Source organism: Hyla sarda, chromosome 1 (assembly GCF_029499605.1).
Source record: "Hyla sarda isolate aHylSar1 chromosome 1, aHylSar1.hap1, whole genome shotgun sequence".
NCBI lineage: Eukaryota > Metazoa > Chordata > Amphibia > Anura > Hylidae > Hyla > Hyla sarda.
In genome coordinates, this window is record NC_079189.1 from 276394361 (window position 1) to 276413539 (window position 19179).

Sequence of the window (19179 nt, forward strand, 5' to 3'; positions counted from 1 at the left end):
ATTAGTCCATACCACAGGGCCCTTGTGGTAGTCAAACTATTTATATACTTAAGAAAAAATAATGATAAAAAAAACTAATAAAATAATGCCTGCACGATCTCCCAAACTGAGAGTGCATACATGTAATGAAAGACAATCATGTCATCATGTAAATGACTAAAGACCGTCATAATGAGCATAAAATCTTGTAAGGAAATGAAGGTATACTGTGCACTCTATATGTGATAGATGCTTAAAGGAGTTCTCCGGTGCTTACACATCTTATCCCCTATCCAAAGGATAGGGGATAAGACGCCTGATCGCGGGAGTCCCGCAGCTGGGGACGCCCGTGATCATGCACGCGGCACCCCGTTTGTAATCAGTCCCCGGAGCGTGTTCGCTCCGGGTCTGATTACGGTCGACCGCAGGGCCGGCGGCGTGTGACGTCACGCCTCCGCCCCCTTGTGATGTCACGCTCCGCCCCTCTATGCAAGCCTATGGGAGGGGACAGACCCAAAGCGAACACACTCCGGGGACTAATTACAAATGTGGTGCCGCGTGCATGATCACGGGCATCCCCAGCTGCGGGACTCCCGCGATCCTTTGGATAAGGGATAAGATGTGTAAGCACCGAAGAACCCCTTTAATGGAAATAATAGTTTGTCTCCTGTGGAGAAAAATGCAAATAATAGTCTGCTGTGGAGAGAAATGTGGTTCTCGATATATTAGAATAGTCAATACTGGGTGCCGCAGCAGTCTAATGACTGAAGAGGTCGTTAGGGCTTAATGATACAATGTATTCTTGCCTTCATGTGCCACAGGTAGCGTATAATAGCACAGTGTCGTGTTCCAGAATGTCTAAAGTCAATAGCTAGTGCTCGGTAAACTGTACCACATTCCTGCCCAGGTTAGACTCAATCAAAGCCATTTGCGTTCACTCCAGCCCTGAGATCGCTAACAGGCAAGTGAGCAGCTTGATGTGGGAGTACACAGAGTCCAGATCAGAAGGATGGAATGTTCCCAGTCAGTGTCCTTGTGAAGAGTGTGAACACACATATGAGATTCTGTTGATTGACAGTCCACGTTGGTTAATGATTGGAGTTTCTGCCGAACAGGATTAGGTGACTGTATATATTAAAACATGCGGCAATATCACAATTCTAAATGTGATTCGGTGTAACATTCTCACCCCTTCCTCAGTAGCGGGCACTGAGTACTATTACATGCTATCTGTGGCACATTAAGGCAAGAGATGCATCATACCATTAAGCCTCTACTGTCATTACACTGTTGCAGTGCCCAGTATTCACTATTCTGATATATGAAGAACCACATTTTTCTCCACAGGAGATGGACTAATGTTTGCATTTTATGCCACATGAGACAAACTATTATTTCTATTATGCACGTATGATATATAGAGAGCACAGTATACCTTTATCTCCTTACAGGATTTTCGGCAATATATGATAGACTTTAGTCATAAGTGCATACATGTAATGAATGACTGTCAGTTTGGGAGATTGTGAAGGTATTGTTTTATTAGTATTTTTACTTTCTAAATGTTTAAAATATTTTTACTTAAGTGTATAAATCTTTTGTCTGCCACAAGGCCCCTGTGGTATGGACTAATTTGTATCTTGCATTAAATTGTATTGTATTGAAAAGCAACATTTGTTAATAATATTCAGTCGCTGAAAATATCCAGATAAACAAAGGATTGAAAAGAAAAACAGTAAAGGATAGAGTTTAACAACTTCTCTGGAGCTCTGCGACGTAATCTCTGGTAAGTCTCGAAACCAGAAGTCTTCATCATGCAGAGAGTTCCGGAGATGCCATATTTTCCACAGGTGTGGGTACCATGTCAGACCTGATGAGTGGCACCAGAAATCCTCGTGTCGCCTAAGCTTACTCAGAGAGTAAGGCCGGGTTCAGACTGCGGAATCTCCTGATGGACAAAATCCGTCTGAAGATTCCAATTGATGCCAGTGCTGACTGACAGCAGTGTCTGCAGAGCAGAAATCCAACAGAACACTGAACAAGTTCAATGTTCTGGCGGAATTTTTCAAGCGGATTTTTGGCAGAAAGTCTTCTTCAAAAACTCCTCAGTGGGAACTGTGCAGCGGAATACCATTGCCAGTAATGGGTCTCTGCTGCACCGTTATTTTTGCCTGGAATTTCAAAATAGAATTTAAAGGGGTACTCCAGTGAAAAACTTTTTCTTTTAAATCAACTGGTGCCTGTACTTATTAGCTGCTGAATACTACAGAGGAAATTATTTTCTTTTTGGAATTCTCTCTGATGACATCACGAGCACAGTGTTTTTTGCTGACGTCATTATAATAATAATAACTCTTTATTTATTGTTGTCCTTAGTGGGATTTGAACCCAAGGCCCCAGCACTGCTAACCACTGAGCCACCATGCTGCCCTTAGCATACATCTGCTATGCACGGTTGCTAAAATGGACAGAGATGTCAGCAGAGAGCACTGTGCTCGTGATGTCATCAGTGTTCCAAAAAATTTCCTCTGTAGCATTCAGCAGCTAATAAGTACTGGAAGGATTAAGATTTTTAAATAGAAGTCATTTACAAATATGTTTAACTTTCTGGCACCAGTTGATTTAAGAGAAAAAAGGTTTTCACCGGAGTACCCCTTTAAGAAGAAAGAACACTAATATCTGAAAACAGGAAAAGCTTGAATACTAATATGTAGGGCATGTTTTCAAATTTTGTATTAAGGACTGTGGAAAGGTAATTAATGAATCCTGCAAATATTGAGAAGGTTCTGAAGGTGTATTAAATCAAAGAATTATTACATACAAGGTATAATAAATTGCAGTTCATAGAGCCAAAATGAAACAATAGACATGGTGGCCTGTGAGTGATCTGGTTTGGAAGGTGTACAACCTTTTTAATATTGCTCTACTTAAAGGGTACCTCTCATCAAAAAAACTTTTGATATATTATAGATTAATGTATGCAGAATAACTTTACAATTGCATGTTATTAAAAAATATGCTTCTTTCTATTTAATTTTCCACTTTGAAGAAATGACCACTAGGGGTCTCCCTACCAGTCCTGTCAGCAAGCATTTCAGACTCATGCTGGAGTCCTAAACACTACGAGCTGCCAGTCTGCATTGTTCACAAAGGAGAACACTCAGAGCTGCCAGCCTGCTTTGTTCACAGCCTGTTTGGCTGTGAACAAAGCAGGCTGGCAGCTCTGGGTGTTTAGGACTCCAGCACGAGTCAGAAATGCTTGCTGACAGGACTGATCGGGAAAAATACAATAGAAAGAAGCATATTTTTCATTAACATGCTATTGGAAAGTTATTCAACATTCATTAATCTAAAATATATCAAAAGTTTATTTAATGAGAGGTACCCTTTAATATGCGTGCCCATATGCCATACATCTAGAATTTACCATAATGTTTTCAGTTTATATTTTGTAGCAAAGTAAAAAACCATGTGGATCAGACATTAAACCCCTGCAACAGGAAGCCACACCCTTAAGCGCGCATGCAGACAAATTTACAGATGCACACCCCACGACAGGCCAATATACCATCAAAATTTTATGGCTACTGATTTGACTAAATTTGTCAAAATGTATATAAAGTTAGTGAGGAAAGGATGAATTGCATGGGTGTTTATATAAGTGAACCATACCTGTTCTTTTGATTTTGTAGAATTTCCAGACCTGCTGTTTATGCCATATAATATAAAAAAAATTGTTGCAGCTATAATCTTTACATTTGTACCTTTAGGTACACTGTATAATTTCATGGTATGTATTTCTTTGGTTTTAAATTATGTTTACTTTGAAACTAAGATTTGAACTCCTTATGCTTAGATCCAAGACCCTCCATTTAGGTGAACAAATTATATATAAGTATAGGGTCAGCTTTCAAATCCGAATAGTAGGACACATATCTGCTCAGCCATGGCTTAGCATGGGCTTAGGAAAATACGTTGGAGTTGTGTGTGCAATTTCTGTATGTTTTTTCTTTGACATGGCCCATGTTTTGCATTTTTTTAATTTTTGTAACAAAGATGGGATTTTTTAACAGGAGCTGGAACTGCCTATATTTTGCCTATATTTAGGTGTATCTGAAAAAATTCACTTTTAGAGAACTTTGTGACATTGTCATGTTTGAAACTTTAATAAAATTTTAATTAAGAAAGGAAAAAGCTGGGTATGCAGCCCTAGGTTCTGATCAATTAACAAATAATGGTACCTATTAGGAAGTGCAGGAGCATGCTTTGGCTTGTTTATTTAAAGGGTGGTTCACACATGGTATTTCTCTGAAAAATGCTGCATTCTTGTGCTGATTTCTAGGCATTTTTTTGGGAGGGGAAGGGATGTTGCGGCCTAATGTTAGCTGGAAGTTAATAGGAAAATATAACCTTTCTTTTGTAATTTTTTCCTGACTTGGGGTATGTTTTGTGGGTTAGTTTTCAAAAACAAGGGATATTCTCTGTGTTACATATTTTTAACCAAGTTTATCAGTTTTAATCCCATATATCTGTATTTTGTTCTGCATAAAATGCAATTGTAAATGTGTTATTTTTGTAACATTTATTTCCACATTCTAAATCATCTGATCAAAGAATCACATTGTAATGAAAAAAAAAATCACAGTTTGTACTAAAACGCACTATTTTTGGATAAATTATACTGTATGCAAAAAAAAAACACCTCATTTTGGAGTGTGTTTTTAAGCCATAATAAATGGCATAAGAATAAAATGTGTTAAAAGAGGCTTTAAGTTCCTATCCAAATAAAGGCTTATTTAAAATTAAAACACATTTGGTTGGGTTTTTTCAACTAATATTAAAAGGGGTATTCCAGGATTTGTTTTATTTGACTATGCTACAGGGGCTGTAATTCTAGTGCAGTTCACAATATAGTGTCTGTAAATTTGCTTCATGGTGGTCTCGCAATTCTTCTGTCATTTTTTTCCCGAAGGTTTATTTTGAACAGCATACAAAACGAATGTCGTGTCAGGTTTTCCCAGGTTGAAGTGCAGCCCGAGACATTACATCAGTAGTCAATGAGTGAAGCAACCGCTAGGAGGGAGGAAGATCAGCCTGTAAGAATTGAAGTTTTGCAACTGCTGCAGGTACCCTGGTCAGAAAACACTGGTCTATTTCATTGAAGGGATCACAGGTTTGTTTTAGTGGGTGGGGTAGCTAATGTGTGGAGGGAGAAAAGTGAACTCACACTTAAAATCAAGGAATTATGGGATTTGTAGTTTGAGGGAATTAACTCCAACAGGAAATAGCCAGTTCACAAAAAGATAGCCTCATCTTTATGGTAACCTCCCAACATGGCTATTTAGCCCCAAGACAAGTACGGATGTTTCCTAAGCATGGCTATAACTGTCTGATGGATATGTAGTCCCCTTATGGTGGATAACCCCTTTAAAGCACAATTGCCACCAGAAAGCTCTCGGCCTCTAGTGTCTGGACTACCTAGTGTATCACCGGTAGTGTGTGAAGAAAGACAAGGAGAGCAGGCACTGTTTATTGGAGGCAAACACTAGCTGTGATAGCTAGCGACACGCTGTAGAAGAGTGACAGTTGCGTTTTAATGCTATATGAGAATCTTAGCTAACAGCTGAGTGACAAAAAGACATTACAGCTAATACTAAAAACAGGTCATAGTTTGAAGCTTGACTCTTCTACAATATTTCTAGTTTTTACATATAAAATGTTCTTTTCTTTATGTAAACATGTGGAAAAAGTCACCCTGTGAGTGTCTGCTGAGAAGTGGCTTATTACCACACAAAGATTATGAGACTAGAGAATACGGCCTGTCTTGGCATGTGCATAGGACGAGCACGGGACTGCGCAGCACTCACACTGCAACATTTTGGGACTGACCCACCTATCGGACAGGTCTAGTGATTGCCGGCTCTCCAGAGAATGCTGCCGACTGGTGAGGCGGCTTGAACCAGAGACAGACTCCACATCACTGCGCCCGTTTGTGGCAGAGTCTGCACTATCGTAACGCCTGCCATCCAGGGAGAGAGGAGACAGGTCAGAGGGGGTCACACACACCCCTCCATCCTGCCATCCATCAGTTATTAATGTATAATGAGGTTCAGAATAAATACATAACATGGCATTTAGAGCACCATCATATTCGTGTAAACAACTGATTTGCATCTGTACCTGATGAGTCGATGGTCAGAGAAGTCCATTTCATAACTGTGTACTGAGTCAGTATATGATCCATGGGAACTGTACTGATGTCGCACTGGGTACTGATGTACTGAGGCGTTTGGCTGGCATGTGGAATAGTATGCTGGAGGGATACTATTGCTAGTCTCGCTTCTATAATCACTATCACGATCATCCACGGCACTATCAGGATCTTCATTGTCTGGAAGCAATAATAAAAATAAAAAAAAACAGTATTGTTACAACAATGGAAATCCACTATAAAACACAATTTACCATAAAACAATATATTGAGTCAACTGATAACTGTAACTGCAGATTAACATCATTGGCCCTGATTTTCTTGTTGTGTTCCCGACTGTCTTTTACCGTGTTGCGCTTCCACACCACAATTACTTAAAAAAAATAAAAATAAAAAGGGGCTTGGCATGATGATTTCAAACCAACCCGACCTATTTACTAAGAAATGATTGTGGATATATTGCTGGAAATTCTCACCAAGAAAAAATGTCAGAACTTTCTTTTTACCTGACCTGTGAAATCCAATAGCAAATAAAGTGAACTCATACAAGTCAAACAACATTCCACACAAAATAAAAACCCAAAACTCCTTATAAATCAGGGTCATTGTCTCAGTCCCAGGGTGGTACTAAAGAAGCCAATATAATTGTGGTTATACTAGAAGTTATTGCTTTCTCCTTATTGATAAAGTTTTAGAGAGATTATGGTTTATAAATGGTTTCATATTGCACAAGTCCATGAAATGTGTAGATTTTACATTATGAGCTCCTGATTAAAGGGGTACTCCCGTGGAAAACTTTTTTTATTTTATTTTTTTTAAATCAACTGGTGCCAGAAAGTTAACAGCTTTATAAATTACTTCTATTAATAAAATCTTAAAGGGGTTATCCAGAAAAAAACTTTTTTTCATATATCAACTGGATCCAGAAAGATAAAAAGATTTGTAAATGACTTCTATTAAAAAATCTTAATCCTTTCAGTACTTATGAGCTTCTGAAGTTGAGTTGCTCTTTTCTGTCTAAGTGCTCTCTGATGACACATGTCTCGGGAACTGCCCGGTTTAGAAGAAAATCCCCATAGCAAACCTCTTCTAAACTGGGCGGTTCCCGAGACAAGTGTCATCAGAGAGCACTTAGACAGAAAAGAACAACTCAACTTCAGAAGCTCATAAGTACTGAAAGGATTAAGATTGTTTAACTTTATGGATCCAGTTGATATATTAAAAAAAAGTTTTTTCCTGGATAACCCCTTTAATCCTTTCAGTACTTTTTAGGGGCTATATACTACAGAGGAAATGCTTTACTTTTTAGACTTCTCTGATGTCATGACCACAGTGCTCTCTGCTGTCTATTTTAGGAACTGTCCAGAGCAGGAGAAAATCCCCATAGCAAACATATGCTGCTCAGGACAGTTCCTAAAATGGACCGCAGAGGTCAGCAGAGAGCACTGTGGTCATGACATCAGAAAAATCTAAAAAGTAAAGTATTTCCTCTGTAGTATTTTGCCCCTAAAAAGTACTGGAAGGATTAAGATTTTTTTAATAGAAGTAATTTACAAATCTGTTACGGGGGTACCCCTTTAAGGTGTCTTTTTATGTAATTTAAAGGGACCTTCTAAGCTCTGCATACTAAAGCCGCAAACGTTGTTTGGTGGGAGCACAAGAAGAGGTGCTGCTGACAATAATGGAGGTGAACATTCACACCTCCTATCGAGTGATTGTCAGTTAAGTGATATGACAATTACTTTGGTAATCTTTTCATCACTGGTGATTTTGTAGTATGTACTTCATGAACATTTTGCCTTTTCTGAACCGGATGTCAGATAAATTAATATTAATTAATTAAATATTTTAAACACACTTTGCATAAATCAATAATAAATGAATGTAATAAACTTTGACATATATGTTATGGGCGAAAAATGTGTATTTCACCATTTATAGGGCTCACCCCTGCTACAGCTTTATTCACCCTGATAAAACTGCTCAATTCTAGGAGCTCACTTTGAGATGCTGCCCCTAGACAAGTCTATAAATAGGGGGGGGGGGGGTAGAGGGAAATGGGAGGGACAGTGAGCAAAGAAAGCCATAAGCTACAGAGACTTCAAGACCTAACTGTGAGCATCAGCTCACACCCCATGGCTTAATTTATAGTTTAGATTGCCAAGTACTCTTCTACAATCTCCCCCATGCTGATGCTGATGCTGCTTCGGTGTGTACAGAGACAAAGAAGAGTACTATCCTCTTTTCTGTATTTAATGTATGTAGTTTATGAGAGACATCATAGTAACTGGTCTCCACCCACTAACTTAAAGACAACTGGAAAATAGAGATGGATCCTGCAGAGCATAAATCTCTTGATTATAGAATTAACACAAATATTCAAATATTGTTTCTCCTCATGTACATACTGATGACAGTAAGTTGAAATACAGTGCCAGACGATGATTATTATTATTATTATTATTATTATTAAGAGGTACAAGCCTCTTAAACTTCGCCCATCTCTCTATAAGCCAGATTTGCTATGGTTTGAGTAGATTTCTTTCATAACTTAATCCCTTCCAGACAAAAGGGTGTACAGGTACGCCCTTGTGTCCTGGGACTTAAGGACGAGGGGCATACCTGTACGTCCTCTTGTTTTCCGGTCACCGCCGCTCACAGGGCGGTGATCATAACGGGATGTCTGCTAAATCGTTCAGCAGGAATCCCATGGCAATGCTATGGGGGGTCCTGAGACTCCCCCATGTCGGCGATCGCCGCGATGCGCTGGTCAAATCAGACCATCATATGGGTCTCCGGTGACCAGGAAGAGGAGGGTGATTGGTAGTGTAATACACACCACCAATCACCCTCTCTACCTAGGTGGAAGATGGTAGTGATGCCACCTCCAGGAACGCTGTTATGGGTCGGACATATAACAGCTGGCAGTGGGAGGGTTAATGTCCCCCTTCCTCCGCTTTGCCCGCCCACCCACAGAAGTTGGCGAGCAGAGCGGAGTTGGAGAGACAGAGACCCTCCCTTATGCCATCCGTGATAGCCATCAGGCACTTAGTGCAGGGACAGGCTTCAAATAGTTAGGGAAAGGTAGGTGTATAAACAAAAAATTAAGAAAAAGGTAAAAAAATGACTAAGTTATCTTGGGATGCAGACCATTTTTCCCCCCAATAAGAGTGTGTGATTGTAAATTGCACACTGTTATCTAGTGCACATACACACACACAAAGAAAATGGCCTGTTGGGTATTTTCGGTGGAGGAGGCATATGCCATGATGCTCTCCGACTCCAAATCTGCCAGTGAGGGCACGGAAGACCCCACTTTCCTGGTACTTCTATCATCAAGCAGTGATGATGAGCCCCCTAATAGGCGGCTGAGAGGCCGCCGGGCGAGGCCACTAACCCCCCGTATAAGTGACCCAGTGCCCCACATTAGTGCGAGCGACCCTGCCGCCCGTACTAGTTGTCTGACCCCCGCAGACAAGTTCATCTCTTCCCCCTACCGTTGAACCTGTCTGTAAGAGGACTATCAGCCCAGTGATTCCTGAGCTTGTTGGTAACTCAGCAATTAAGATTGACACTGTCGGGTTCACTGAAATGGACATTCAGTAATTATTCCAGTGATGACTTTGTCAATCTAATAGTGGAGCAGACAAACCTGAATGCCCAACAGTTTGTTCCCCCACCCACCCAGATTCCTCTTTGGCTAGGTCAAATGGATGGTTCCCCGTCAGTGCAGCCAAAATTAGGACGTTTTGGGGCCTAGTGCTGCACATGGGCCTGGTCAAAACCCCAGTATCAGGCAATACTGGAGTGGGGATGCCCTCTACCAGACCCCCCTCTAAAGTATGACCATGACACAGGGACATTTTGAGGCCATATGGAAATGCCTGCATTATGCTGATAATGCAGCATACTTTTGGCTATATTCTGGGTCATCATTTTGGGTACATAATTGGCATATCAGTAGAAAAATAGCAATTTTCATTTTCCCCTACACTTCAACCATTCCTGGAAAATAAATTCAGGTATGACATGTCTGTTTGAAATGTCCACTTCACCCCTATATACCTTCCCCAGGGGGTGTACTGTCTGTAATGGGGTTACAGGTGGGTGCTCCTCTATTTTGTAACCGTCAGCTACCGATAGGTCAGTAAGAAACATAGGCCTCAAATGTGAACAGAGTTCTCTCTCATGAACCAGTCATATTTCCAGGCAACAATTTGGGGTCACATGTTAGTTGTTCACAGAATGATGAAGCAGGGCATAGGTGAAAATTGCAATTTTCATTTCCCCCAAACTACACTTCATCCATTCCTGGAAAATAAATGTAGGAAACACCAGTGCGTTAAAAATGTCCACTTCACCCCAATACACATTCCTCAGGGTCACATGTGGGTTTTTTATTTTTTTCATTTTCCTCAGAATGTATGTAACCGTCAGCTACTGATAGGCTATAGGCCTCAAATGTGAATATAGCTCTAGGACTCTTGAGCCCAGTTGTGTCTCCGCACGTTACATCCACATATGGGATATTTCCATACTCAGGAGAAAATGCCCCCCCAAATACAGTAACCCCCCGACCTACGATGGCCCCGACATATGATAAAATCGACATACAATGGCCTCTCAGAGGCCATCGCATGTCGGGGTCATCGCATTAACTGCTATCTGACAGCGCAAAATGCTTAAGCTGCTGTCGGATAGCAGTTTAAGCATCCCTGGCAGGTTCGCTTACCTATTCCCGCTGCTCCGGGTCCACTTTGCGATCCTCCGGTGTCTTGCGCATCTTCTCCAGGGTCCGGGCCTTGCTTTCCGGCGTCGTTATTACGTCACTACGCACGTCACGCCGGCGCAGCAGCGTAATAACGTCACCAGAAAGCGAGGCCGGGACCCTGCAGAAGATGCGGAAGAAGCCGGAGGATCGCGAAGAAGACACCGGAGCAGCGGGACAGCATCGGGAGCCCCTGGGACGGCATCGGGAGCGGTGAGGACCTGGTCCGGAGCGACGGGGACAAGTGAGTACAGCTTCCTATACTTTACATTGCACGGATCCCTCAACATACGATGGATTCGACAAACGATGGGTCGTTTGGAACGAATTACCATTGTATGTTGAGGGACCACTGTATGTAACGCCATTTCTTCTATTACTCCTTGTGCAAATGAAAAATTTGGGATAACATCAGGCATTTTTGTAGAAAAAAAAAAACCACACTTTATTTTCACATCCCCCTTTAATGAAAAATGTCAAACACCTAAGGGGGCCAAGGCTCACTTTACCCCTTAGAGTGGAAAAGAAAAAAGGAAAGACTGACACAGGCGCCTTGTGCGTTACCACTAAACAGGGATAGCAAATTAGAACAAAGTACCAGTGAACGGGCAGAATTTGCCCCTAGGTAATGGCCGCTCACCTTGAGCGAATAATGAATTTGCATATAACCCACACCGTGGGTGACAGAAAGGCTGGAATTGCTGCTGAGCCTGGGTCCCAGGGAAGGGAATGATCCGATCCTGATAGAAGTGGAAGCGAAGAAGGAAAATTTGACCTTTACAAAGGCGCTGCAAGTTCCAAAGTAACGTGGATGCCAACCAGAGGTATTGGTAAAAACACCGGAGTGGTTTATTAAAGCATAAGAGGACAATTAAGTATACAGATGACGCGTTTCGGGGGAGCCACCCCCTTCCTCAGATCAGTGTGCATGATACAGGTACAGAAAGAGTTTAAATACACTAACAAATGGCACCAAAATACAAAAAGAGGCGGGGCCAAACAATGACATCACATCAGGTACATAAAAACAATATATAAAGATAACGAAAGTACAATAAACATAAATATACAGACATGTTCATACAGAGTACATTGTATATGTGAGCCAAGGACTACTACAAAAATGTAGAAAGTGTAGTTAATATATTAGAGATAAAACCACGATGTTACTGTTGACATCCGGTCTCCAGATGTCAACATCCTGCTGCTGCACAGCGGAGGATACTGAAAACATAGGAGCCGTCACTGTCCATCATGCGCCGGCACTGTCAGTGAATATGAGGAGATGGACGCCGGCTCGGGAGGTGTTACAATGTATACTAAGCGGTGTGGACCGTGATGGAGTACAGTGGCCGATGTCAGAGAATGAATGATGATGATATAGGAACTGGCAGCTCTGGCAGGTCAGCACTGGGTGCACATAATGTGAACCTACAACCATGCGCCGACAGGGTCAGTGCAGTGGGAGTGTACATGATAGTATAATCAGCCCTGACATAAGGTGTGATACAGTAAAATAAAAAAATGGAATAAAATGGAATAGAATAGGGGCCAGTGGGGCAATTCACACAATAATTCACTGGACCCCTAGATGTAAAGGGCGGAGGGTGAGTGCATATAACAAATGTGCTGGATATAGGAGCCATATATATATGAATAAAAATATAAAAATTATTCCTCAAAGGGGAAATCCAAACTGGGGATATATATATATATATATATATATCACCAGTTCCATATGCTGATAGATATATGTGTATAAGTATGAGAGGCACACAGTGTGTATGGCCATCCATCAGTAGCAAATGGAGGAGGGGTGGGGGGGATGGGGAAATAAATACATAAACATATGTGATAAAAAAAACATAAATAGAACAATATATATATATATATATATATATAAGTATATTATTAAAATGTGTGCGAAACACAGAGGAATACACTGATAAGAGATTAAAAATTACATTCAATCATCTCATTGAGACCATGCGGGGCGAGTGTGTTCAGGGTGTGTATCCAAAAGTTCTCTTGCCTTCTAAGTGTCTCAAATCGGTGTGAGATATCCTTGGCTATCTGCTCAATAAGAGTGGCCTGTATCAGATTAAAATTGCCAGAGTGGTGCTCGTTCATATGTCGAGACACACTATGTAGAGCAAACCCATGCACTGTATTGCTGTGATGTTTATTAAGTCTCTCACGAAAGCAGCGACTAGTCCTCCCTACGTACTGTAGGCCACATGGACATACCGGGATCCACAGTCCAGTCTGGTTTTAATGGGAAATACAGTCTTGGTCAAATAGGAACTAAAGTCTTTACGTCTGTGTGTAATATGGGAGCAGCATTTACACCTCGAGAGACCACACCTGTAATTCCCTGTGGTGGTCACTTTTGGATACACACCCTGAACACTCTCGCCCCGCATGGTCTCAATGAGATGATTGAATGTAATTTTTAATCTCTTATCAGTGCATTCCTCTGTGTTTCGCACACATTTTAATAATATATATATATATATATATATATATATATATATATATATATATATTCTACTTAAGTTGTTTATGTATATATTTTCTCCTCCACTTTGCTACTATTCCTGTGAAAAACCTAAAGGATTAAAAAACCTTCTGAATGTCATTTTGAATACTTTGAGGGGGGCAGTTTTCATGATGGGGTCCAATATGGGGGATTTCAAAAATAAAGACCCTCAAATTCACTTCAAAACTGAACTGGCCCCTGAATAATTCAGATTTTGAAATTGCCGTGAAAAATTGGAGGCCCTCTAATGTCTTCTGAAAATTAAAACATGTCAACTTTATGATGCAAAGAAAAATTAGACATATTGTACATGTGAATCAATACAGTGGTCCCTCAACATACGATGGTAATCCGTTCCAAATGAACCATCGTTTGTTGAAACCATCGTATGTTGAGGGATCCGTGCAATGTAAAGTATAGGAAGCTGTACTCACCTGTCCCCGCCACTCCGGACCCGTCACCGCTGCCCTGGATGTCGCCCTCCATCGCTGTCGCCGCGCCCCCGTGGTGTCCCCGCCGCTCCGGACGTCTCTGCTTCCCCGGGATCCTCGCTCTCTGCTCTCTGTCGCCGTCATCACGTCACTACGCACACATGCCGCTCCTATTGGATGACGGGACGGCGTGCACGCGACGTGATGACGATGAAGGAGAGCGGCGGCGATGGAGGGGATCATGAAGAGGACGCTCCGGAGCCCCGAGGACAGGTAGGAGACCATCACCGGAGCACACGGGGCACCGTAAACGGATATCCGGTGGCAGCTGAAGCAGTCAGTGATTATGCGATGGCCCCGACATACAAAAGCATCGTATGTTGATGCTGCCTTCAACATGCGATGGCCTCTGAGAAGAGAGTTTCAAAGTTCGAAAAATGAAAATTCCTGAAATTTTGGAATTTTTCACAAAGAAATTATGCACGTATTAACGAAAATTTGGGTCAGATTAGCAAAAAATGCTCTGGTCCTTAAAGGGGTACTTCGCCCCTTGACATCTTATGTCTGATCGTGAGGGGCCTGCCGCTGAGAACCCACGCGATCTCTCCTACAGTGCCCCTATCATCTGGTAAATGCACCGTGCCTGATGACCGACGTTGCAAGGGCTGGAGGATAGTGACATCACGGCCCCACCCCATTGTGATGTCACCCCCCCTTAATGCAAGCCTATGGGAGTGGGCGTTTTGGCAGTCACGCCCCCTCCCATAGACTTTCATTGAGGGGGCAGGGTGTGATGTCACAAGGGGGCGGGGGCATGACATCATGATCCTCCGGCCTCTGCATCGCCAGTCATCAGGCACGGAGCAAAGCTCGCTCTGCGCACCAGATGATAGGGTGCTACAAGAGAGATCACGGGGGTTCCCAGCATTTCTTGCATTTACATGACTTCTGCATTTTTTTAACCAGTTTTCTCTTCTGAAGGCGTTATCTTTAAAGCTGGGGACACACATGTTTATAATGTGTGTTATAATGTATTTGATGTTTAACAACACAGAAAGTTGTAGAAAATAAAAAAAATCAACACAATACCCTCCAGTTTTGCAAAAAGGTCTGAAACTACTAATTCAATGTTTTCAAAATAACCTCTTGAGCCATGTTTTAACCATAAACTTGTATGAAGTCACTCAATAATGCAATAACATTACCTCACAATCTTGTTATATATGATTTTCAGCTATAAAATTGTAGTGAGAAAAAAAAAAAGGTGTGATTAATACTAATGTAACAAATTTTATAATAAGGCAGGATGCTGCAATTATGCAAATTCTTCTTTACTATTTTAAATAGCAGCAAGGGTTAATAACGGATATCCAGAAAAAAACTGACAATATGTAAAAAAATAAAAATAAATGTATATCAAGTAACCAATCAATGGTCAGCACAGATAATGAGGAGCATAAAGGTAAACCACTCCCTCTTCTTTGGGGCTCCGCATGAAGATAAGTACTGTAATTGTTTTCTCTCTCCACATTATTATTTTTATTTTTTCTCATATTTCTAACTATTTTACCTATTTAATTTTTACACAGTAATTTACACAGTAAATTTTTCGGTAAAAATTACACTTTATCTTTATTCTGTAGGTCCATACGATTAAAATGATACCCTACTTATATAGGTTTGATTTTTTCGTACTTCTGGAAAAAATCACAACTACATGCAGGAAAATTTATACGTTTAAAATTGTCATCTTCTGACCCCTATAACTTTTTTTTTTTCTGCATATGGGGCTAATGAGGGCTAATTTTTTGCGCCATGATCTGAAGTTTTTAGCGGTACTATTTTTGATAGGCCTCATTGATAGGACTTATTGATCGCTTTTTTTCATTTTTTCATTATATAAAAAGTGACCAAAAAGACACTATTTTGGACTTTGGAATTTTTTTGTGCGTACGCCATTGACCGTGCGGTTTAAATAACAATATATTTTTATAATTCGAACATTTTTGCACGCGGTGATACCACATATGTTTATTTTTATATTTATTTACGGTTTTTCTTTTTTCTTAAATGGGAAAAGGGGGTGATTCAAACTTTCATTAGATATCTTTATTCACTTTTTTTTTTTTTTGCAATGTTATAGCTCCCATAGGGGGCTATAAAACTGCAAACACTGATATTTTACATTGATCAATGGTTTCTCATAAGAAACCATTGATCAATGATTCTACCGCTTGACTGCTCATGCCTGGATCTCCGGCACTGAGCAGTCATTCGGCGATCGGAGACCAGGGGGCAAAGTAAGGGACCCTCCTGCTGTGCAGAGCCAGATTAAGGCTGCCTAGAAGACGGAGCACTTCATTATGATGGGCCCCCCCGACAGTTCCCCCACATTAGGTGCAGTATAGTTCCCCCACATTGCGTGCAGTATTGTTCCCCCACATTAGGTGCAGTATACTTCCCCCACATTAGGTGCAGTACAGTTCCCCCACATTAGGTGCAGTACAGTTCCCCCACATTAGGTGAAGTACAGTTCCCCCCACATAAGGTGAAGTATAGTCCCCCCCCACATAAAGTGCAGTATAGTTCCCCCCCACATAAAGTGCAGTATAGTTCCCCCCACATTTGGTGCAGTATAATTCCCCCACATTAGGTGCAGTATAATTCCCCCATATTAGGTGCAGTACAGTTCCCCCACATTAGGTGCAGTACAGTTCCCCAACATTAGGTGCAGTATAGTCCCCCACATTAGGTGCAGTATAGTTCCCCCACATTAGGTGCAGTATAGTTCCCCCATATTAGGTAGGCATTATAGTTCCCCCACATTAGGTGCAGCATAGTTCCCCCACATTAGGTGAAGCATAGTTCCCCACATTAGGTTCAGTATAGTTCTCTACATTAGGTTCAGTATAGTCCTCCACATTAGGTGCAGTATAGTTCCCCCACATTAGGTGCAGTATAGTTCCCCACATTAGGTGCAGTATAGTTCTCCACATTAGGTGCAGTATAGTTCCTCCATATTAGGTGCAGTATAGCTCCTCCACATTAGGTGCAGTATAGTCCTCCACATTAGGTGAAGTATAGTTCCTCTACATTAGGTGCAGTATAGTTCCCCCACATTAGGTGTAGTATAGTTCCCCACATTAAGTGCAGTATAGTTCCCCCACATTAGGTGCAGTACAGTTCCCCCACAGACATACAGCCTTCAGCCATATACAGTGTATGGCTGGAGGCTGTATGCCTGTTTACTGCCCCACTTCAGTGTTCCGGCCACCGCTCCACTGGTCCGGGGACCGGGCTCACGATCTACTGCTATGGCCTATGGTCCATAGCAGTAGGTCCTGGGACCGTAGGAGCTGTACTGGGGGAACTGTACTGCTTTTCATCTACGGGTGCACGCACAGGACATCAGTGACGTCCCTGCGTGCGCCACCTCCCGGCAGCCCCTGCGTTTTTAAAGTTAACATGGGGGATGCCGCAGAGAGATAACTGCCGGGATATCCTTGTGTCTTGAAAAGATTTTTCGGGACACAGGGATGTCCCGAATGTGACGGGGGCCCCCTGCGAGCCCAGGTCCCGGAGCAGGCGCTCCATAGCACCAATGATGATCCGGCCCTACTGCTGTGTCACTGCTGTTCGGGATGCCGCGATTTTGCCCCGGACATCCTGAACAGCCCACTGAGCTAACTGGCAATGATTTACTTTCACTTTAGTCTAAAGGGTTAATAGCGCGCGGCACCATGATCAGTGCCGCGTGCTATTAGCCACTGGTCCCGAACGTTGTTAGAGGCTGGGCCCGACCCGCTATGACGAGATATAGAACGGGAGCGGACTCATGATGTACCGGTACGTCATGGGTCCTTAAGGGGTTAAAGAAACTTGACTCAAAACTAATTAATTTAGCTTCTTTAGAAGCTAACTCTCCCACAAATGGGCTCCTTTTCAGAGACTTGTTTATAAAAGGAATAAATAAATATGTGAGATTATTTTCGTCTTTAGATAAGGCGCAATCATCATTGAGAAAGTATCAACAACACAAACAATAGAAAGTATGGAGCACTCACCCGGTTACCGTCTTGAATCACTTGTTGCAGGGGAGCAGACAGAAGCGGTAGTGTAGGGTAGGATGGCAACAGACTGTATTGCGCGGTGTGGCGCTTCATCAGGCCTGTAGGCGCTCACGCTAAGAAGTGTGTTTATAAGACCAGGAAACCTATCACCATAGTGACAACTACACAACATAGTAACATCAGGTAATTAAAAACACCACAAGTGGTGAAACGCTGACACAACGGCAATAGCTACACTTATAAACCCCATGGGCCCGTAGCATTAAGTCTAGTAATCCATCTGGATTCTTTTACTAGAAGCCACTGATGTCTGTCACCTCCTCTTTTGGAGCGTTCAGCAGGCTCAAAGACTGCAAGTTTTAATGCTTAAGAATTCATGTTTACATGTTTTGTACTTGCCACAGCAGCGTGCACCCGTGTATTGGGTTTAGGTGCTGGCTACATTTTCATTTTTTTTTTTCTTTGCTGTGCAAATTTGGGGGGAGTGGCTCCCTCTGTAGCCGTGCATCCCCTCCCCTATTTTCACAGGAGGTGGTTTGGATCGTTAGTGGATCCAACATGTCACCCAGCCTGAGGTAGGTGAGTGTTTAGGGACCCATCCGATAAGAGGCCACCTCCGCGTGGTGGATGGGGGACACGTTTTGATCAAAAAGTGCGCTAAGAGCCTCCATTTTGTTGACCAAGTGTGCTGCTGCCATTTTCTTTTTTTACATGTTTTGTACTTGCCACAGCAGCGTGCACCCGTGTATTGGGTTTAGGTGCTGGCTACATTTTCATTTTTTTTTTTCTTTGCTGTGCAAATTTGGGGGGAGTGGCTCCCTCTGTAGCCGTGCATCCCCTCCCCTATTTTCACAGGAGGTGGTTTGGATCGTTAGTGGATCCAACATGTCACCCAGCCTGAGGTAGGTGAGTGTTTAGGGACCCATCCGATAAGAGGCCACCTCCGCGTGGTGGATGGGGGACACGTTTTGATCAAAAAGTGCGCTAAGAGCCTCCATTTTGTTGACCAAGTGTGCTGCTGCCATTTTCTTTTTTTACATGTTTTGTACTTGCCACAGCAGCGTGCACCCGTGTATTGGGTTTAGGTGCTGGCTACATTTTCATTTTTTTTTTCTTTGCTGTGCAAATTTGGGGGGAGTGGCTCCCTCTGTAGCCGTGCATCCCCTCCCCTATTTTCACAG

The 19179-nt window shown here is 42.2% G+C and overlaps 1 protein-coding gene across 17 annotated transcripts in view; it reads right to left on the reverse strand.

Moving 5' to 3' along the window:
* UNC13A (unc-13 homolog A) overlaps positions 1-19179 on the reverse strand; it is a 701496-nt gene that overhangs the window by 517751 nt on the left and 164566 nt on the right. For 10 of the 17 annotated variants that reach the window (XM_056572580.1, XM_056572589.1, XM_056572615.1 and 7 more), the window contains 2 exons: positions 6160-6370; positions 5873-5998 (listed from right to left, as the gene is read on the reverse strand). In XM_056572580.1, the coding sequence (XP_056428555.1) occupies positions 5873-5998; positions 6160-6370 (337 nt within the window). The remainder of the gene's footprint in view (positions 1-5872; positions 5999-6159; positions 6371-19179) is intronic. The other 7 variants (XM_056572660.1, XM_056572695.1, XM_056572642.1 and 4 more) reach the window with 1 other exon arrangement.